This window comes from Phyllostomus hastatus, unplaced genomic scaffold (genome assembly GCF_019186645.2).
Source record: "Phyllostomus hastatus isolate PE091 unplaced genomic scaffold, TTU_PhHast_1.1 phas_contig_468, whole genome shotgun sequence".
Lineage (NCBI taxonomy): Eukaryota > Metazoa > Chordata > Mammalia > Chiroptera > Phyllostomidae > Phyllostomus > Phyllostomus hastatus.
In genome coordinates, this window is record NW_025333884.1 from 3,668,391 (window position 1) to 3,690,447 (window position 22,057).

Here is a 22,057-nt window from a genome sequence, read left to right on the forward strand (position 1 = left end):
CATCCCAACGGCTTGTCACATACACCCTCTGGGTTGTACACACCTGGTTGTTGAAACCACAGGCTCTGCAATGGGAGACCTGGGTTCCCATCCCAGCGCCGTGGCTTCCTTTCACCGTGAACCAGGCTGAGGCAACTCTGCCTCTCTGCACCTCTGCGTTGCACCTGGGAAACGGGGTAACGAGCGCACTCACCCCACCGGGGTGCTGTGAGGCACCACAGCAGTAAAGGGTGGGGAATCAGGGCTGTGTTTGGATTCTGGCTTGGCCACCTACTTCCTGACCTTAGGCAAGTCACAGCCCCTCGACCCTGTCAAGTAGGTGGGGGGATGGAAATGTGGAGCCCCTACAGAAAGGCCAGCAAGAAAAGACAAATACAAGTTTGGCCCAATCTCCTGAGCCTCAGATGTCCAAAGCCTGACTTCTTATAACACAGCCTTGGATCTTAACGCACAAAAAGCTCCCAAAGAGACTGTGGGGCTCCCACTTGAGGAGCATTCTGGGAACACGGTGATGATCTGGGCCACCCATCACTTGTGGCTCTTGGCTCTTGGCAGGCATGGCCCATGGATGGTGGGTGTCTTGTAACACATACAGGGCATCACACACAATAGTGTCTCTTGTCCCACACCATTTTCAAACTTCCCCTGGGACATTCATGAAGTGCAGGTGATGCTTGAACTATTTTGCAACTGGTATGGTAATATAGGGTAATATATAAATCAGCATATGCATCAGACGTTTTAAATGTTTCTTTTTAATTCTAAGAATAATGAAAATGGTCTATCTGTAGATTCATATTTCTTTAAGTTGTTTACCAAGAATATAAGTTGAAGCTCAACTCATTCTTAAATTATTTAATGAGTTTATTTCATTTAGAAATTGGTATGACTTCTTAATTGACACAGCTATGTATATGTATATGCATGAAATAACATTTCATATATATATGTATCTTGCCTTAGCTGTAATTTGATAAGGGAACCATATCAAATGCTTCTAGCAACTTCCTGTTAAATTGCAAATCATTTGGTGAGTTAAGGTTTCAATAGATAAAGAATTTCTTAGTATCAACCATAATGTTTTGGGGTTTTCTCCTCTCATCACTGTTTCTGAAGTAACAGCAGTTACATTAAAAACTTTTCTAACCCTGAGAATAAAAAACTAAAAAAAGCCAAGCTCTGGCTGGTGTGGCTCAGTGGGTTGAGCAAACTGAGAGGTTGCTGGTTCGATTCCCAGTCAGAGCACATGCCTGGGTTGTGGGCCTAGTTGGGGTTGTGCCAGAGGCTACAGATCCATGTATCTCTCTCACATTGACGTTTCTCTCCCTCTCTTCCCCTTCACTAAAGATAAATCAATAAAATCTTTAAAAAATTTAAAAACCAAAAACAAACTTTTCTCTTATACCATCTGATAGTTTTTTATAGTCAATATCTTTATTATCAACTAAGTAATGATGTGATAGAGAACCAATCACAATTGACTTGAACTAATGAATTTATATTACAATTTGTATTATTAAATGTCACTGCTTTCTCACTTGTTCTCATACTCTTAATCAGCCAGAACAGAAGTATTTCAGTGTTTTAAATGGCACAGCCATCCTAGCTTATACTAAGCAAACTCTAGCCTTACTTGGAAAAACCTGGTTAAGAATTATCCAAGCCCAGAACCTAACTCTCTTTTCATGCAAACACAGAGTCCTTTTTGTAAAGTTGTAATAGGTTCTGAATTTTCCAGGACGTGCAACTTCCACATAGCATCAGGGAAGCCTGTATCGTGTTTTGCTCAAAATGTGGCCAAAGTTTGTCAACAAGTTCAGAAAATCATGTTCCACATGGCTCTTGCTAGTTAGACATCAGTACCGCGTGCGTCCAGCCGGGTTGGGAGCTGCTTACATTTTAGGCATAAACATGAGCTGCCTCCTCTGTTTCTGGGGGCGGTTCCACATGTCCCCACACAGAAATGCATGTTATAAACTACTGTCCTCTTCTCCTTTTTATTGCAGTTCAAACAACAGCAATTGTTTTCTTTTTCAGATTTCATTTATTTATGTTTTAGAGAGAGGGAAAGGGAGGGAGAAAGAGAGAGAGAGAGAAACATTGATCTGCCAGAGAAGGTTGCCTCTGGCACACCCCCAGTGGGGGACCTGGCCGGCAACCCAGGCCTGTGCCCCGACTGGGAATCGAACTGGCGACCCTTTGGTTCATAGGCTGGCGCTCAATCCACTGAGTCATGCCAGCCAGGGCTAGCGATTGTTTTTAACATCACATGCAGTTGGGTTATATTATCTGTGAAGTTTATTTCAGGAGAACCAAGAGGACTGTCCCAGAGCTGCCATTCAAGCCAGCACATGCACTGGTGTGGCCATGCAGGTGGTTTAAACATGAAAACTTTAAGCTACTATTAATCTATTGGCAAATGGTCACCACCACCTGGCTCTTTCTGGAGCCCCCTGGAGCTCCCCGTGACCCGGCAGCCACAGGACTAACACTGGACACAGTGGGAGCAGAGCCGGCCCGTGTCCCAGATGCTGCTGGATGGGACTACGCATGCATCATGCTGTAAACAGGTTGCGTGTTGCCCCGTACAAACCATGTGCCGTGGAAAATGGGTGGCATCCTAACACCTGTGTTCAAATGCACCTTCATGCCCAGTCGCCCCAAAATGGAAACCACCATTAACGGTGGGTATATCCAGACCATGGAATAAACCTCAGCAATGAAAATAAAGGGAAACGAGGAGTGAACGGCTGACCCTGTGCAAAAACAACACCCAAGAGCAGCATGCTAAGAGAAGACAGATGCAAAAAGCTACACACTGTGACTCCCCTGATGTGAAATCCTAACCCTCAGTGGCCCGGAGCAGAGTGGTGGTGGGGGCCTGGGCCTGGGGGTGGAGGGAGGCAAGGTGGCAAAGGAGCCAGCGGAAACATGGGGTGGTGGGGATAGTGCGCATCTTGGTGGTGGTGGATGTTCTCGAATGCATGCATCTGTCTGAGCCCATCCAAACGCCTGCTTTAATGGATGCGGTTTATTGTGTGTGGTCTTTACCTCATAAGATTGACCTGCAAAAAGCAGGTGTGGGGAGAGTGCAACAGACCTGGAAACGCTGTCACCAGGAAAGACGAGCCTGAGTCATTCCCCTGTGCCAGGTTGCCCCCAAACTGCCACTCGGAGCCTAGAACCCAGGCCCCAGCTCAATCCAGGGCCACCCTGAGCCCTCCCTCCAGAGCCAGGCTCCAAGGAAGGAGCAGGAGGTCTGTCCTAATAACCAGAGGGTGGGGCAATGGAGAAAAGGGGAGGGAGACGGGAGCCAGGCCTGGGGAGGGGCCGTCCAGGTGCTTTTTCTTCTCTTATGTAACCTGCACCTTCGGGTGAGGCGTTAACATCATCATCCCCAGAGGGCGAGACTCAGCGGCGCTTGCCCAGGGTCCCATAGTTGTCAGGCAGCAGAGAGGGATCTGAACCGGCCTGTTCCAGCGGGGCAGCGCTGGTGCCCAGTTCGCAGAGTACGTACCGTGCGCCAGGTCCCGTGCTGTGCCCTCTGCCTACGGCAGTGAAGGGAGGGGACTAAGGCTGCTCCCTCTTGCAGCACCCATCCTGGCGGTGACCAGGTCTGGGAGTCGCTTAAGCCCCTGTCCACACAGAGTAGGCTTGAGGCGGTCCCGGTCTTTCTCTGCAGCCCAGATAGAGCCAGCGTTTTAGGCAAATTAGTGGCATGTGCTCAGCAAGAAAAAAAAAAGGAACATAAAAAAGTGGCTAAAGACTGTGTGGTGGAACTTGGCCCAGTTACATATTCTTTATATGTACACATAATGTATTTGAAGCCCGTATATGGAAAAAAGCATTACTTAGGTAATTTGGGGATGAAAAAGTATTTTAAATGAAGATAGTAATGCATTCACTCCCAGCTCCCTCTAAAACCCCACTGATTTCCCCAAATATTATTAAAACCCCCTAAAAACTTCTGTAACAACCCACCAAGGATTTTGGCATAATAGAAAGCATTGGTGGGAGGGGACAATTACTTAACCATTCGACACTTAATGAACTCATTAGTTGTACACAGTGCTCAAGTTCACACAATATCAGATAAGAGTTGTATTTCCGCACTGCAACAGTCTTGTGGGCAACAAAGCTGGAAAAAACGATGCTAAAGGTAATCAAAATAATACCCACTGCACCCGGACTGGAGGCGCCCCCAGGCACCCGGAAGAAGTCTACACAGGGTCCTGGGGAGATACCATCAGCAGCGTGCGACACGCTCCGGTAACACAAGACAGGATCATGTTAGAACCTGCAAGCTGCAACTGGTGTTATCCCAGCCTGGACTCGCACAGCACTGAAAAATAGTTGCAAGGCAGGCTTTTGATTCAAATAGCAAATTTTGGGTTAGAAGGCGGGGGAGCAAGTCATTATGGGAACTGGAACTATTTACGGTGAGAGTTCCGATACCGGGGGTACCTGCATTCTTACGCAGGTGGTTACAGTGGAATTTCTTCCCATGAGTGGTACAGCATTTTTAACTGGAAGAGAATAGACGGAGAGTAAAGTGCACTCAGCTTAAGTGCACAGGCTAACGAATGTTTCCAAATGTTTGCATCCGTGGGAGCACCACCCGTATCAAGACACAGAACATCGGCTGTGTCACAGAAGCTTCCCTTGCGCCCTGGCAGGCTACCCAGCGCTCTGATCTCTCCATAGAGCGGTTTTGCCAGGCCTTGGCCTTCATGTAAATAGAACTACACAGTACATGCTGTTTCTGGCTCCTTACAGTCAAAATAGTCCCTGTGAGGTGCTGCCAAGTTGAGTACAGTTGACCCTTGAATAACACACGGTGGGGGTTAGGGGTCCTGTCGTCCCCCACACACAGTCAAAAAACTGATGTATAACTTTTGACTCCCCAAAACTTCAGTTTGTCTCAGTATTCACAGCAGACTGCTTCCAGGATGCCCTTGGGCCATTCCAACCCTGGATGCTCAAATCCCCTCTACATTATGAAACAGAGGCAGATCTCAGCACACAGTAGGCCCTCCGCACTCACACTCCCAACCAGACTGAAATAGTGCAGGCATTTATGGGAGAAAATCCATGTGTCACCCTGGCTTGAGTGCCGGCCTGTGAGCCAAGGGGTCGTGGGTTCGATTCCCAGTCAGGGTACAAGCCTGGGTTGTGAGCCAGGCTCCCAGTAGGGGGTACTTGAGAGACAAACACACATTGATGTTGCTCTTCTTCCCCTCTCTAAAATCATTAAAAAAAAAAACACACGAGTGAACCTCCACCATTCAAACCCATGTTCAAGTATCAACTGTTGTTTTGATCCTTGCTTTTTCTTACCCAGTAGCCTTCCATCGCATGAGTAATTGTCCTCGTTTATCCAGGGACTTGTGAATGGATGTTGGCAGTTATACAGACAGATGTAAATTTTGTGTACTGCTGTTTTTGTGAAGTTTTCATTTCTCCTGGATAAATCCCTAGCAGTGGTTACTGAGCTGTATGGTGTGTGGTGTGTATATATGTATTTGTAAAGATTTTATTTTGAGAGAGAAACATCAATGTGTGGTTGCCTCTCACATGGCCCCCACTGGGGACCTGGCCCACAACACAGGCATGTGCCCTGACTGGGAATCGAACAGGCAACCCTTTGGTTCACAGCCCATGCTCAGTCCACTGAGCCACACCACCCAGGGCATAGTGTATATTTTAACTGGATATGACTGCCTAGCTATTTTCTTTGATTTGAGAAATGCCTTGCTTTGTTGTTTTACTTATTTATGCAATTATTGGCTCACTCTTCTACATGCCCTGATGGGGGGGTTGAACCGGCAACCTTCGCACATCGAGGGGACACTCTAACTGAGCTACCCCGCCAGGGCCTTGCCTAGCCATTTTCCGGAGTGACTGGACCACATGACATTGCCACCAGAAATGCACAGGCTCTGCCCAGCTGCTCTACATCCCTACCAGCACGTGGTACTCTTTGTCACCATTTGGGCAGGTGGGGACAGTGGCAACTCCTGGTGGCCTGGGACGTCAATAGACAGACATTTCCATGAAGTGCAATTTATTCTGTTTGTTATTTATTTCTATGCAGCTAATTCTTTCAGTCAAATTCCTAAAAATATCTGATTCAAGATCCCTGACAATTTCATTGCTAAAAAGTGTCCTCTGGAGTGACAGCAGTATTTGTCGTCAGTGTCCCCCTACCCAGAGTTCCTGGACAGGGTGGGATGTACCTTGGAGTCACAGCATGCATGTGTCACACACACATTCACACAGCTACAGCCAACACAACCAGCAAGGGAGCCAGCACATGGCGTCCTTCCTCTCAAAAAGGGCAGAATCCCACGTGGCGACCTGTGCCCCCTGCCCTGAAACAGGGCAGCCAGGCAGGCTCCCAGGACGAGGCGTGGAGGACGCTACTTCTCCATCTTCCTCTTTCCTAGCCTCGGGTCAGGGCAAGAGTCAAGGAGCGGGGAGATTTGGAGCAACATTCACACTCACATACACATATGTCCCAGCAGCAAAGCTCCCAGATCTGGGGTTGGGGAGGGAGTCTGGGGCCCCCAGCTCCCCGGCGTGTGTGGGCAGGGCCCTCCGAGCCCCGGTTTGTCCATTTATCCACCCCTTGTGATCCAATGTCCAAAGTGCCCCATCAGGGCGGGAAAGATCCTCACTGGGGTTTACATGACCGATTCCTTCTCGAAGGTGTCAGCATCCCCAGCAGGTCCCGGGTAGTGTTTGAGGAAGGGGTTCACCTCCTCAGTGGGGACTGGCAGCGGGTCCAGGGGTGCCTCGCTCTTCACATGGATCAACTTAGGCACTGAGCTCCGAGATTCTGTCCGATTCACGTAATGTTGGAGGAGTCCCGCCCCAAAGGCATCACCTTCCACGTTGAGGACGGTGCAGGACCGGTCCCTGAAGGGGGGGAAGTGATGGGGAAATGAGTAGGAGGAGAGGGGTCAGGGCCCACCCCTCCCTGGAACCATGAAGTCCCTCCCCATCACTCCCTCCCACACAGAACCCTGTTCAACAACGGGAGACCCAGGTCACCCCTCCTTCCTCCCAGGATGCCAAGTCTCTCTTCCTCCCACCAAGATCCTCAAAGACCTCTTTATCTGCACCCCAGAAACCCCCTATATCCCCTCTTTGCCCTGGAACCTAGAAGTGTCCCATAATATTTCCTCTGCCTTTGATCCCCAAAGATGTCCTCCTCCCTCGCTGGACCCCAGTGATCCTTCTCCCAACAAGACGAGATTTGTCCCTTCTGGAACCTCAAAGTCACCTCCTTTTTGGGGGGCCCCAGAAGACCCTCCTCTTCCCCCTGTAGCACTGAGTTCTCCTGAGGCCTTCCTCCTCCTGTGAGAATCCCAGGGGTCCTCTTTCTGCGTATGTGAGTGTGTAGATGTGGCCTTCTAGAAAATGGAGCTATAGAGTTCACACACCATAAAATCCACCCTTTAAAAGTGCACAGTCCCGTGGTTTCCAGTGTAGTCAGTCTTGTGCAACCATCACCACTATTTCATCCCAGAGTATTCTTATCGCTCCGAAAGGCCCACACCCACTGGGCGATAACCCCACATTTGCTCCCATCCCCCGGCCCCAGGCAACCACTAATCTACTTCCCGTGGATTTGCTTGTCCTGGACATTTCACAGAAATGCAACCACAGACTACACCGTCCTTCGTGTGTGGCGTCTTCATCACATTTTCAAGGCTCATTCACGTGGTGACACGTCTGCGTCAGCGCTTCATTCTACAGTCCATTGTATGGACAGTGACTAACAGAGTAATGTACTAGGAACATGTGTGTACAAGTTTTCGTGGACATGTTTCCAGCTCTCTTGGGTGATATTGCTAAGACACACGATAATTCTCCATTTAACTCAAAACCAGTCTGTTTTCAGTCCTGTATGTTCTTAATCGTAACAGCTGACAATTACGTACACAGCATTTACTGCTCTCTAGAGGCTCCTAGAAGGGAGTTGCGGGTATAAAGTCACCTAGTACCAAGGAGAGACTATTTTTTCCATTTTACAGACGGAGACACTGGGACAGAGAGATGAAATACTTGCCCAAGGTCACGCTAGTGAGCCATGGTGCCTGGGATTCTAACACCAGCAGTCTGCCTAAGAGTCCACTGTTACCCACTGTGGCACTCGACCTTTCTAGGGTTCTTTTTAGAAGTTCCAAGATCCCTTCCTTCCCTTCCACGGGAATGCTCGAGGTCCCATTCCCTCACTGGCGGAACGCCCGCCTCCCTTTCCTCAACCGCCCAGCGACTCCCCATGGCCCTCCTGCTCATCCCCGTTAGCGGGAGTGCCGCCCAGCCCGCTGAGAGCCCCAAACCCACACTCACACTAGCCAGTCCACGGCCAGGATCAAGGAGATGTCAACCGGTAGGTTGACTGCTTCGAGAATGATGGCCAGGGTGAGGACACCTCCAGCAGGGATGCCTGCTGCACCGACGCTGGACGCTGTGGCCGTCACCCTGGGGGAGGAAAAGGGCAGTCAGGGAGGGGCCTCTGCGTGGGAGAAGCCACTGCAGGAGCTCTGTTTCCCCCCAGCCTGTGTGCATTCTTAGGGGAGGGGTCAGCTGGGCCAGGGGTCCTAGCCACAGCCAGCCCACACTCACAGGATGGTGATAATCTTTACAAAGTCCAACGGTGCCTTGTAGAGCTGTGCAAGGAACACCGCGGCCACACACTGGAAGAGGGCGGCGCCATCCATGTTGACAGTGGCACCGATGGGCAGGATGAAGCGGCTGATATGCTTAGAGACGCCATTCTTCTCTTCCACGCACTTCATCATCAGCGGCAAAGTGGCAGAGCTGCGAGGGACCAAGGTGCCTGAATGAGCTCCACCGCCCACCCAGGCCTGGCCCCGCCCACCAGCCAAGCCACGCCCATACCACCCTGCCGACGTAGCCCCTTCTCCCTGGTCCAAGCTCCACCCACCAGCTTAGCCACCACCACCACCACCACCATCTGCAGGCCTCCACCTACGGCCCTCCCAGTGATCCATGCCCAGCTCTCCTCAGAGCCAGAAGGTACTAGGGATCCAGCAGACTGTAATCATTCCAACATGTATGCTCCTGGGCAACCTGCGACTCAAAATACACACAGAAATTCATACCTAAATTCTCTAATGTCTGAGAGCTCACCTACCCACACCATCTGCTATCTCCACCGATAACAGACCCCAGCTGAACTTTCTTGGGGGTGCTGCCACAGGGAAGGTCCCCATTCTGAGGGAACGGGACCAGCAGAGATGGCTGAAATACCCAGAAACATCCAGAAAGAGCTCCCAGAGGTGGGATCCAGTGTGAGGTGCCGGAGTCCCCCAAGGCCAGGCCATGGCGGGGAAGAAGAAATCCCTAAGGCCATAGTTTTCCTAATTTTAGGGAGGACTGGGTGGTGGATGCTGGGGGGGCGGGGATGGGGTGTAGATCCAGGACTTTATGAAAAACTTAGGGAAGTATGGCCCCTGTACCCAGATCCAATGTCCCCAAACACAAGAGTTCAGGGGTCTCAGGCATGTGATGCCCACTCTAGGCCCCTTATAACTTAAACATCCCACCCTAGTCCGCCCCAAGGTCACACCTGGAGGAGGTCCCAAAGGCGGTGGCCAGCGCAGTCACGATGCCCCACAGGAAGCGGTAGGGGTTCTTGCGAGTGAAGAAGAAGTAGATAAGGGGCAGCACTACGAGCCCGTGAATGGCGTGGCCCACCAGACAGCACAGGATGTATTTGCCGAGACTGGTGAAGAGTGTCCCCACGTCCTCCATCTCCATGATCTTGCCGGCCACCAGGAACAAGATACCCACAGGGGCGTACCTAATACCCAAGAGACACGGCAGCCTCTGACCACATGCTCACCCAGGGCTGGGCATTGAGCTCTGCACAGCCTCCCTCGGAATCAGGAGGCGCCCAGGGCAATGGGTGCAGAAACCCAGCACCTCCACTGCCCTCCTCCTGCTCTCTCCCCATGCGGATAGTACAGCCGGAGATAAAAGAAGCCTGGGTGCCTCCATCGCCACTTGGAGTACAGTCACCAACCAGATTTGGACTTAACACATAACTGAGAAAGACACGTGCACCACGTCTGAGTCGTTTGTGTTTCCTGGGCTCCTTTGTTACCGCAGCTATTATGACTTAAACCAATATATTCTCTCACCACATCATGAAAAATAAGAAACATGGCTCAGGACTTAATAATAGCTCCGAGGCATCATGCATTTATGATGTGCTGAGCCCTAGATGGTGTGGCTCAGTGGGTTGAGCACTGGCCTACAAACCAAAAGGTCACCAGTTTGATTCCCAGTCAAGGCACATGCCTGGGTTGCAGGCCAGCCCCTAGTTGGGGGTGTGCAAAAGGCAGCAAATGGATGTTTCTCTCCCTTCTTCTCACTCTAAAAATAAATAAATAAAAACTCTTTAAAAAGTATGTATTTATTTTGATAAAAGGTGCTTTTTAAAAAAATATTTTATTTATTTATTTTTAGAGAGAGGGGAAGGGAGTGAAAAAAGAGAGGGAGAGAAACATCAATATGTGGTTGCCTCTCGTGCAGCCCCTTCAAGGGACCTGGCCTGCAACCCAGGCATGTGTGCTGACTGGGAATCGAACCAGTGACCCTTTGGTTCGCAGGCCGGCACTCAACCTACTGAGCCACACCAGCCCGGGCCAAAATAATTTTTTTAATTAAAAAAATATACATGGTGTGCTGAGAGCCCTTGAATGTGACTGAATCTTCATCACCAGGGAGCTCCTATTTCGAGGCTCTCACAGCTGCCGTTGCATTAACAAAGTGTAACAGGTCTGTAAAGCAAGGACCACAATGCTCCCAACCTCATAAGAATGTTGGGAGCCTGAAATGAGGTTCCAAGGGATGTGAGCTGAAAGCTTTTTTTTTCTTTTTAATTTTTTTAGACTGTATTTATCTATTTGTTTATTTTTAGAAAGAGGAGAAGGCAGGAAGGAGGAAGAGAGGGGGGAAAGCATCAATGTTCGGTTGCCTCTCACATGCCCCCTACTGGAGACCTGGCTCCACAACCTAGGCATGTGCCCTGAATGGGAATCGAACTGGCAACCCCTTGGTTCACAGGCTGGCGCTCAATCCACTGAGCTACACCAGCCAGGGCTGAAAGCTCTTGAACAATTCATCTATAAACTTTAGTACCCTCTCCTGGAGTGCAGACCCCTGGGGTACTTATGCCTCCCAGCCAGGAGGCCACCCAAGACTGCTTCTGTGACTGCTTGATCTCTGTGACCAGTTGTCTCACAAACCCCTTTCCTGTTTGGTAGGAAGGGCACCACTTCCCAGGCACCTGCGCCCCGGGTTTGGCCAGGTGCCCATGTTCTGGCCAATGGGATGTGCCAAGAAGTTATACAAGTACTTAATAAATAATAGCTAATACCATTTTCTGTAAGCGTGTTATAGGTCGGGCACTCTCCCAAGCGCTTTATCCATATTAACGCATTTGTGCCTGGTCCGATCAACCCCACTTTCCTGATAGGGAAACTGAGGCACAGAAAGAGAAGTAACTTGTCATAGGGCACAGCTAGGAAGCGGCCGTGCTGGGATGGGAACCCAGGTGACCCAATAACAAAGCCTGCTCTTACCCACACAACACGTGCCCCTCCGGTAAAGCATTTTCATTAGTCAAGACGCACCCGATTCTACCCTGACTAGTGTGCCTCGGGTGGAGTTTCGTCCAGCAAGGCAAAAAGGTCATGAGTTTGATCCCTGGTCAGGGAACACTCCTGGGTTGTGGAGTCAGTCCTCAGTTGGGGTACGCACAAGAAGCAACTGATTGATGTTTCTCTCTCACATGGATGTTTCCCTCCCTTTCTTTCTCCTTCCTTTCCCTGCTCTCTAAAAATAAATAAATAAAATCTCTCTCTTTTAAAAGATTTATTTATTTTTAGACAGGGGGAAGGGGGAAAGAGAGGAAGAGAAACATCAATGTGTGGTTGCCTCTTGCACACCCTACTGGGAACCTGGCCCACAACCCAGACATGTGCCCTGACTGGGAATCGAACCAGCGACCCTTTGGTTCTCAGTCCAGCGCTCAATCCACTGAGCCACATCAGCCAGGTAATAATATCTTTAAAACATGCACCTGATTCCAGCACAGCAGCATCTTAGATGCTGGCTGCACTGGAATCGGGATGGGTGAGGGTGTTGGGATTTGTTGAAGATGCAGCAATCCTGGCCCCCGTCCTGGTTTCTGACCTTCTAGATCAGGGTGAGAATGGAGAGGGGACAAGCGTGGACACCAGAGGTCTCTGCACATGTTTTTTCTCATGGAGGTGAGTTAACAAAGCTCATAGTGGTAACAGTCTTCGCTGATATTACTGAGCTAAGCTTGGTAGGTGCCAGGCATTTAAACCACTTTCTGGGTGCTTCCTTTACCTATTATTCCCCGTTCCCTTGCTTCATCTTCACGATAACCCTATAAGGCAGGTACAATTTTGAGACCCAAAGGCGAATGTTTGATCACCTTCAAATCTCTAAAACGAGGCCGTGTTAGCCACAGCCTGGCTCTTTTCGTTACCTCCCAGTAAGATCAAGAAGGTGCCAAAAACAAACAAAAACAAAGAATGCAGACTGTCCTCATTGGATAGATGAGGAAATTGAGGTACAGAGAGGGCAAGTCACTTGCCCAAAGTCACACAGCCAGGGAATGGTCGATGCTAGATTTGAATCCAGGCCACCTGGCTCTAAGAAGCAGAGGAAGGGTCACCCTCTCCCGCACCCCCAGGTCCCTCCCACCACCTACCACATGATCCAGGAGACCAGCACCATGGTGGCGTCGTTGAACGAGTTGAAGAAGCGGATGAGCAGCTCTCCCTCTGGCCCCAGCTTCCGCAGAGCCAAGCCAAAGGCAATGGCGAACACCACCAGGCCCAGGATGTTCATGCTCTCCACCTCTCCCTCCACAGGCACCTGTGGGCAGGAACAGATGGAGACAGCGGGGGGATGCTCAGTCAAGACGTGCAGTCACCGAGGGGCTGTCCTGGGCAGAGCTGGGGCCCATCCACTTGGGCCCCTCCCTCCCAAGGCTCACTGTCTGAGTCCAGAGGAAATAGACCTGTGGCCAGGGACCACCCAGAGAGAGCAGAGTTGAAACTGGAGTGGAAGGGTTGAAGAGGAGGGGGTGCCAGTTCAAGGGTGTGAGTAATCAGGTAGGGCTTCCTGGAGGAAGGGTCTGAGACCTGGAGAACAGGAAGAGTGAATGAGGTAAGAGGGGTGGTAGAAGGTTCTAGAGAGGGGAAATAACTTGCAGTAGCCTAGAAATGAGAGCAGCGTGGGCATTCCACGAGCAGAAAGAAATCCACTGTGGCTCCAGGAGGTGGCAAAATCACAGAAGGAGACTGGGAAGGCAAAGGGGCAGAGGTCCAACCTGGCAGGGGGGAGCCTGGGCTTTCTTCTGAGGATGCACAGTGTGGAGCGTGTCAGGGCCTTGGGCGGGGAGAGGCAGGGTCAGGTCTGTGCTTTGGAAAGACCGCTCCAGCTGCCAGGCCTGGGGCAGGCCAGGGAGGAGGCCAGGTCAAGACAAGGTGGGGGGAAGAGAGGAGCCTGGGCCAGAGTGGGCAGTGGGGGGGTGGAGAGGAGGGGTCAAAGGGAGATTCGGGGGGGTGCGGGCGGGCAGAAAAGACAGAAATGGGGGAGGAGGCTGAACCGAGTTTCAGACAAACTGCACACCAAGTGTCGGAAGACAGAATGGGTAAGCAAAGGCTGGGGAGGGCGCAAAATGGAATGACCACAATAATGGGCCAAGAAGTGGGGTCCCCCCATCCTTCTCCCACTCTCACCTTCACCTTGGTTCCATTGGAGATGTCTGTTTCAGAGCCAGGCCCCTGTGTGGTAACAGATGGGGAAAGAGGGGTCAAAAGGGAGATTCCAGGGGGCAGAAAGGACAGAAACGGGGAGGGGCTGCACGGAGTTTCACACTGACAGCACACCACGTGTCGGAAGACCCCGTGGGCAAGCAAAGGCTGGGGTACCCCTCCACCCCCATCTCCCGCTCTTACCTGGGTTACATTGGAAACTTCCTCTTTATAGACGGTGTTGTACTGCAAGAGGGGTTGGGGAGGGTCTGTGTCAATGGTCATGAGGCCCCCCCCCCGTACTGGCACCCACGATGCTCAAAGGCTGCCCCCCAGCATGCCTCTACCCACCATCTCGTTCCATCCCACCAGCAGCCCCACTGCAATCAGGATTATTCATCCCCCGTTTGCCAGAGGCAGCAGCCGAGGCTCAGAGAAGTAAAGGCACTTGCCCAGCGTCACACAGCTAGAACTGGAGGCCAGCAGGGCTGGGAGCCCATTTTCTCACTTGTGGGTAAGGCGTGTGGATAGGTTTCAGAGGTCACCTAATAACCCTGCATTCCTGCCTGTAAATATGTGGACAGGCGCGTCCAAAAGCAGGCACCAAGGGGCTCCCACTGGCTATCTTCCTCCCTGCCCACCTCCCACCCTTGGGACACTCCTGAGGACTCACCGAGCGGAAGGCTGCAGATACCAGGTTGGCAGGGAAGATGTTTCTGCAGAGACATAGACGGGGTGTTTGTGGCGGGGGGCGGTTATTAGGTATTGCCCAGGGAGGTCAGGGGGTGTCTGCTGGGGTGCTGAGGTAGGTTGGTCTCCTGGGGTAAGGGGAGCCTTGGAGGGCCCCTTTGCACCCAAATGTGGCCACCACCCATGTCTCAGCCAGGTTCAGTCAGGCAGAGCTGGACTAGCCTGCACATGTTTTCAGGGTGTAGGGGGCCTGAGCTGGTCTCCCAGGGTCCCAGCAGGCTGGCGTCCAGGCCCCAAAGAATTGAAAAGATCGCAGATGAAGGGCAGGAATGTTAGCTTCCCCAGGCAGCGTCACCTCAGCCCTCAGCTCCACCCCCAGAAACAAACTTCACACCCCGCCCGTCTTGCATCAGCCACTTCCCCCTAGAGGGCCCGGGAAAGGGCAGGCTGCCCCTGGGGGCTGGCTGGTGGGTGGGGAAGATCTGGGTGTTGGCGAGAGATGGGGAGGGAGACAGGAGATGCTGTGTGTGTCGTGAATACGCATCTGTGTTCACCAGGCTACAACGTCCAAGTGTGACTGGGGGCAGCAGTGTGAGTGAAACCCAGAGTATGCTGGAGAGTCTGACGTTAGCCCTGTGTCTCAGGGTGAGGAGAAAATAATACCGAATGTAGCTACAAGTGCTGTAATAAGTGCTTTAAACCAACTCCCGCCAGCCCTCAGGGATGAGCACCATTATCCCACTTTACAGGAAAGGAAACTGAGGCACAAAAAGATGAAGAAACTTGCCTGGCTAGGAAGTGGCAGGGCTGGGGTTTGAACCTAGCAAGCTGGCAGCACAGTCCTACCCCCTCCTTCTCCCCAGTAACTTGGGTGTACGGCTGTTCTGTGGGTCTCCATCCAGTTTGCCAAGTGTCGGTACCTGGTTGGAGTGAGGGCTGGCGTTCAGACGGGTGAGTTGCTGTTGTGTGCACGGAGCAGGGAGTATGTATGTGCTAAACGAGTGTGAGTGTCCAGCGGGTACCCACATGTCACAGTCAGTGCAAGCCCATTTGTCAGTGTCCTGTCAGGGCCGTGGCTAAGGGTCTGTGTGCCTGTCAGTTGATTACAAAGTTTGTGTGGCTCGAGATATTTCAGCTAAGGCAGGGAGTGGCTGGCCACGTGTGAGTTCTATCTGTTCTGGCACACGGGGGGGAAGCCTGTACGTACAAACATAAACAGCCTTGGGCAGGTCGGCCTGTACTCACCCAGGCCTGACCCAGCTAATCTCCCCCAACCAGGAGGTGCCCACCCACTGCAACTTCTGGGTGAAGTTTTCCATTCCAGGTGGCAGGCAAAAAGGCCCCAAGACGCTGGGGGAACCCAGTTCTGTGACTCATCATTTCCTTCCACTTCCAGGAAGTTCCCAACCAACATGGAAACACTGAATCAGCAGGCCCCAAAGCAAAGCCATGTGGGCCCAGCAGTCTGTGTCATCCTTAAAAGTGGGGAGTGCCATTCTTAGGGTAGGAGGACAGGAAGCAGAGGCCAGAAGGAAAAGAATCTGCCCCCTTTTTGGGCAGCCTGGTGGAGGAGGGGAGCGGAGCACAGAGGGAGGAAATGGAATGGAAACTGGTGGGAGGCAGCAAGACTTATCAGGAACATGTATGGGGAAGCCACCAGGGCCCAGCTGAACTGGGAGGGGAAGGGGGCTTGGTGGGGATCACTCAGCCCTCCTCAGGTCCTCCACAGGCTGCTTGGGTTGCAAATCTTCTATCCACGACCTAGACTCAAACCTTTGTCCAGAAGCCCCGTCCTGGGGCCCTTGGCCACCCAAAGATCCCCTCCCCTGCCAGGACAGCCCCTCTTACCTCTCCCAAACCCTGAAAACATTACTCTCCCCTCAGTCTGTAAGACCTCCTTACTTAACACCCTTATGTAGGGCTCCCCTTATGTCCAGGTCCCACATTTAGAAGCCCCCTTCCCCGGAGTCTGTCCTCACCCTCTGTATACCCTGATCCTTGAGGGACCAGAGCTTCCCCCACCACCCCCTAGGAGGTGTCCAACCTTTTGGCGTTTATGGGCCACACTGGGAGAAGAGTTGTCTTGGACGGCATACTAAGTACACAAACACTAACACTAACCAAAACTGATGACCAAAAACAAGGTTTTAAGTAAATTTACGATTTTGTGTTGGGCCATATTCACAGCCATCCTGGGCTGCGCATTGAACACCCCCTGCGGTGAGATTTTCCGGAGGGACTGGGGATGTCCTGGTTCTGGTGAACCCTAAGCCTCCCCCGCCACCCCTGCTTCCGGTCTACGTGGCCATTCCCGCCATTCCAAACACCATCCCCCTCCCCACGTGGCTGAAATATGCCCCCCCCCCGCCACTTCCTTCCACCGGGAGCGGGGCCTGACCTCACAAGATCCAGGAAGGAGTCCAGCACCTCCTTGCTGGGGAGGTCTTGCGTAGGACCAGCAACCTTGAACGAGGCCTCGATGGCAGCGCCGGGCTGCAGAGCCAGCGCCAAACCCACGCCGAGTGCGGACGCTAGTAGTGTGGTGACCAGGAAAAAGAGCATAGCCCAGGCACCCAGGCGGCCGAGAGCGCTCGGGTCCAGGCTGGCGGCGCCGCCGATCAGGCTGCACACCACCAGCGGCAAGATGATCATCCGTAGCATGCGCAGCAGCAGCTCTCCTGGGAAGGCGAAGGCGGCCAGACGCGCGGGACCCAGGGCTTTCGCGCCGCCGGCCCCAGAGACCCCCAGGCCCAACGCCACGCCCGCCACCACGGCCGCAACCGTCAGCAGTACCAGCAGGTTGGCGCGAAGACAGCGGCGCGCCGGATCGGGGCAACTGCAGCAGCCACCTCCTGCCGCGCCTCGGTCCTCTCTGGGGATCAGTGTTGAGACACCGTTCGCAGTGGGCTCTGCCGCCCGCATCAACTTGATGTCTCCCTGAGGGGGATCGGCCACCATGATGAACGCCCCGGGGTTCCTTAGAGCCTGGACGCTAGGAGCTCTTGGGGCTCCTTCCTAGGACACCGACGTTGCTTAGAACTGAGAGTTGAGTAACAGCCTAGAAGTTGGAACTCTGAGGGTTCCTTGGAATGTGACTTCACAGCGCCTAAATGCCTGGTTCTTGGAAGCGGGAGTGTCTGAGATCTGTACTGGGCGCTGGGGTTCCTCTGCTCTTCCCGGCGGCCGAAAGCTGAGAGCTGGGAGCCCCGGGAGGGGGAAACAGGAGTTTCTCAAGCTGAGACTTGGGATCCTTGGCTTCGGAAAGCTGGCGGCACCAACGCGGCCGCAGTCTTCAGGAGGCGAGGTCCTGGTGGTGCAGATCTCGGACGCCTGGATCCGGGAGGCGGGGAACGGGAGTACCTGAGTCCTGGAACGGAGGGCTCGGGAGCCTGAGTCTGGGGGCCGGAAGTGGAGCTCCGGGAAGAAGGGAACCAAGTTCTTGGGGCCGGACGCGGAAGGTGTTGGTCCGGGGGCCCTGGACGTAACAGCTGTCAGTCCGGAGGTACCTTCTTGAGCGCGCGGAGTGACTCTAAGCAAGCTGGCGGAAGCTGCGGGACAGAATTCAGTAGGCTGACACCGCGTGGGGGGGGGGCGTCGATCTGAGCGCGCCTATTGGCTGCAGAGCATTCCGCGCTCTCCCTTGCTGAGGAGCGAAAGAGGCCGAATCTCCGAAGAAGGTAGAATAACAATAGCGCCTGTATTCGGGGGTGGAGCCTGGGTGGGGAACTGGTCGGAAGGGGGAGGGGCGTTGGGGGAAACGCGTTTTCCCGCCGAAGGAGTTGTGCTGCGGTTTGAGTCAGTTAATCCTCTATAGCTCCCAGGGGCGGGCGAGGATCTCTACAAAGTGCAGGGTAGCTCACTCAGAACATCGTCCCGATATGGCAAGGTTGCGGGTTCGATTTGGGGTCGCATACAAGAATCAATGAATGCATAAATTAATGGAACAACAAATCGATGTTTCTCTCACTCTCCCTTCCTCTCTCGCTCTAAACCCAATAAATAAAACTTTTTTAAAAGTGCAAGTGATCCGCTAGTGGCTCATTTGAAAATCAACTCCGCCTGAAACTCCTCCTTCGCCCTAAATTCGGTCTTTTTAAAAATATATACGTATATTGTTTATAGATTTTAGAGAGAGAGGAAAGGAGAGAGAGCAAGAGAAAAACATGAGTTTGTTGTTCCACTTATTCATTGGTTGATTCTTGTGTGTGTCCTGACCCCTGGGACTGAACTCACGACCTTGGCCTCTCGGGACAATGCTCCAACCCACTAAGCTCCCCCCCAACAAATTCAGTCTTTTATCGCCTCTCTGAACTTCAGTTCCTCGAATGTAAAATTCAGATTCTTCACACAAGTGGTGTAAGAGTTTAATGAGATGGAGTTATATGGTAGTTATTAACATTAGGATTGTAATTGACTTTCTCCTAGGTACATAATTTGCAATTCATCCATCAAAAGTTATATTTCAATTTAATGTGTGGGCTAATACTTTCACAAATGTTTTCACAAAATAGTTCCCCCCATATTTTATTATGAAAATTTTCAAACATACAAAAAGCTTAAAGGATTTTACAGTGAACCCCATATACCCAGCACCTAGAGTCTTCAATTTTTTACCTTACTTTCTGTATCATATTTCTAGCCATTTATCTTATCTCTCACTATCCATCCATTCACCTTCCTTTAAAAAAAAGATTTTATTTATTTATTTTTAGAGAGAGGGAAAAGAGAAAGAGAGGGAAAGAAACATCAATGTGTGGTTGCCTCGCTCACACCCACTACTAGGGACCTGGCCAGCAATGCAGGCATGCGCCCTGACTGGGAATCCAACCAGTGACCCTTTGGTCTGCAGGCCTGTGCTCAATCCACTGAGCCACACCAGCCAGGGCTTTTTTTTTTTTTTAAGCATGACAAAGTGAGTTGTGGATATCAGTGCACTTTCCCTCTACATCCTTCAGTGTGCATTTATGAACTAGAGTTTAATATTTTCTCGCAGTCCTTTTTAGGTAAAACATATACACAACAAAATGCACAAATCTTAAGGCACTCACTGATTTTTGACAAATGCGTATGCGTGACTTTTCTGGAATCTTCATAACTCGTTGGTGAAGTTGGTCCCACTTATACCCATTCTCCAGATGGGCAAGACTGGGGTTTATGTCCAGAAGAAGTCACTCGCTTTGAGGCCACACCTGGGGAGGCTGGGAGCTGAACGCCACCATCCCAAGGCCCTAACCATACCAGTTCTGCTGCTGCCCTAACTCCTTCTTGGTGGTTATTTGGGTCATTTCCAGTGAACCTGTTTACGGTAGAAATCTGGAGCTCCGTGAGTCTCTCCCATTGGCCAAGATGGAGGCAGGAGGAGGTTCTTACACTGAGCCTGCCCAAAGCTAGAAAGGTGAATAGATAGGGCCCCCAGTGCACCAAAAGCTAGAAAGATAATTGGATAGAAGAAAAAGCCCTGCCCTCCCTTCCCTATCCGAGTAAGACCTGCAGGCTTGAGCAGGAAGGGGGATGGTCTTGGAGATGGGAGTCTACCCTTTTTCCAGGTCCTGGGGCACCTGAATAAATCTCATTCCTTTTGCACCAGCACCTGCCTCACTAGTTTGGCTTTCATTGCAGGAGGCAGCCATACCTCCCTTTGTCCTAGTACAAACCTGCCGTAGCTCCCTGCTCCTCCTGGCTCTGCTTGAAGTCCTAGCTCCTTCCCCACCTGTCCCATTCTCAGGCAGCCTTTCAGGGTCTCATACTTGCTCAAAGACTACAGCTAGCCATCACCTCAAAGCTTTCCCCTGCAGCAGCTGTGGGGCCTCAGGCAGTCCCAACCTCTATGGGCCTCAGTCTCCACGTCTGTACAATGGGAAGAAAAAGAACAGTAGATAACTCCTTGGGCGCTGTGAGGGTCCAGTGAGATCATATGTTCAAAGCACGTAGACGGGATACAGGTTAGATCTTAATAAAGTTCCCTTATACTACTATCGTTGTTGTCATCATTATTTTTTAACTTATATAATTCTAGGTGGGGGAGGGAGAGAGAGAAATATCAATGTGTGCTTGCCTCTCACGTGTCCCCTACTGGGGACCTGGCCTGCAACCCAGGCATGTGCCCTGACTAGGAATCGAACCAGCAACCTTTTGGTTCACAGTCCAGTGCTCAATCCACTAAGCCACACCAGCCAGGGCAAATTTACTTCTTTTTAGAGAGAGGGGAAGGGAGCGAGAAAGAGAAGGAGAAAAACATCAATATGAGAGAGAAACATCAATCATTCGCCTCTGGTACGTGACTGGGGACCAAATCCTCAACCTAGGCACTGATTCCCAGTCTGATCCCTGACTGGGAATCAGACCTGCGACCTTTCACTTTGGGAGGAGGTGACACCCAACTGAGCCACACCAGTCAGGGATATTGTCATTTTCCTTGAAGAACACAGTTTGGGCCCAGATCAGTGCAGGACAGTCTCCATACGCTGCTGGGCCCTGGTGGTAAGCTCTCCCTGCTGGTTCCGAGACTTAGACCTGCTTGGGAAGAATCTCCAAGGGCTTGTGGTGACGTCCCGCAGAATGTGAGGCACCTGGGCAAGGCCGAGCTGAGCATTTGCCCAGGGTCTAAAGGACCCACCACTCAGGCACATGTGGCCTTGTGGGCCTCCTTCCTGTGTCTCTCAGACACGCTACCTCCCAAATCCTGCCAACCTCGACACTGTCTACTTCAGAAAGGGCCTGTCTCCCATCCCACCCTTCTGGTCTAACATCATATTCATTCAACAAACTCGAGTGAAACTCCAGTGAGCTTGGCTCTGAGCTAGACATGGAGAGTATGGGCCCTAAACCCACGCAGACATGGGTGTGAATCCTGGCTCTGCCACGTACTCACTGAGCATCAGTTTCCCTATTTGTCCTCGAATCAGCATGAGTGTAAATGCCATCGTGCACACAGTGAGCCCCCCAGACACAACCCAAGGGGACAATTCCCAGGCACTCTACTCATTCGACGAATATGAGCCTTTACTCAGGGCCAAGTGCAGTTCAAGGTGCTGGGGATTCTGCAGTGAGAAAAGAGTTAAACATTAAAAAGAACAAATATTTTTGCCACATTCTAGTGAGGGGAGACCAGGAAATCAACTTGGATGTCAGGCGGGGAGGGAGCTGAGGAAGCTAAAAAGCACTGAAGGCAGATAGAGGGAGGGGTCTCCAGGGGGGAAGTGACATTTGTGGTGACACCTGAGGGACCTGGAAGAGCCCACCAGGACAGCATGCTGGTGAAAGGGAAGAGGATGCAAAGCCCCGACGCAGCAACGGGACACACCCTTATCTCACACCCACCAGCCTTCCAGTTCACTACTTTAGATGCAGACACAGGTAATGGGGCCCCTTGTGCCCCCAAACCCCTATCCGGGCAGGGGATTTGAACTCAGGTGTCTTTGACCCCAGCCTGCACCCTCAACCCCTAGAAGACCCCACAGCTGCCCCTGCAGTCGGCTCCCCCACAAGTAGAGGCATTTCATTCAAGGGTCCATCATTTATTCTGAGCACATCAT

At 51.8% G+C, this 22,057-nt stretch overlaps 1 protein-coding gene across 1 annotated transcript; it reads right to left on the minus strand.

Annotated features, from left to right (window-relative positions):
• Nucleotides 1–6,047: 6,047 nt before the first annotated feature.
• SLC1A5 (solute carrier family 1 member 5) lies at nt 6,048–18,191 on the minus strand. Its single transcript, XM_045845103.1, has 9 exons — nt 16,921–18,191; nt 14,506–14,548; nt 14,037–14,078; nt 13,818–13,862; nt 12,782–12,948; nt 9,602–9,835; nt 8,635–8,829; nt 8,359–8,490; nt 6,048–6,918 (listed from the first exon to the last, which is right to left on the minus strand). Exons 1-9 carry the CDS (start codon nt 17,478–17,480, stop codon nt 6,684–6,686), a joined length of 1,653 nt encoding a protein of 550 aa, XP_045701059.1. The 5' UTR covers nt 17,481–18,191; the 3' UTR covers nt 6,048–6,683.
• Between the last annotated feature and the right edge of the window lie 3,866 nt (nt 18,192–22,057).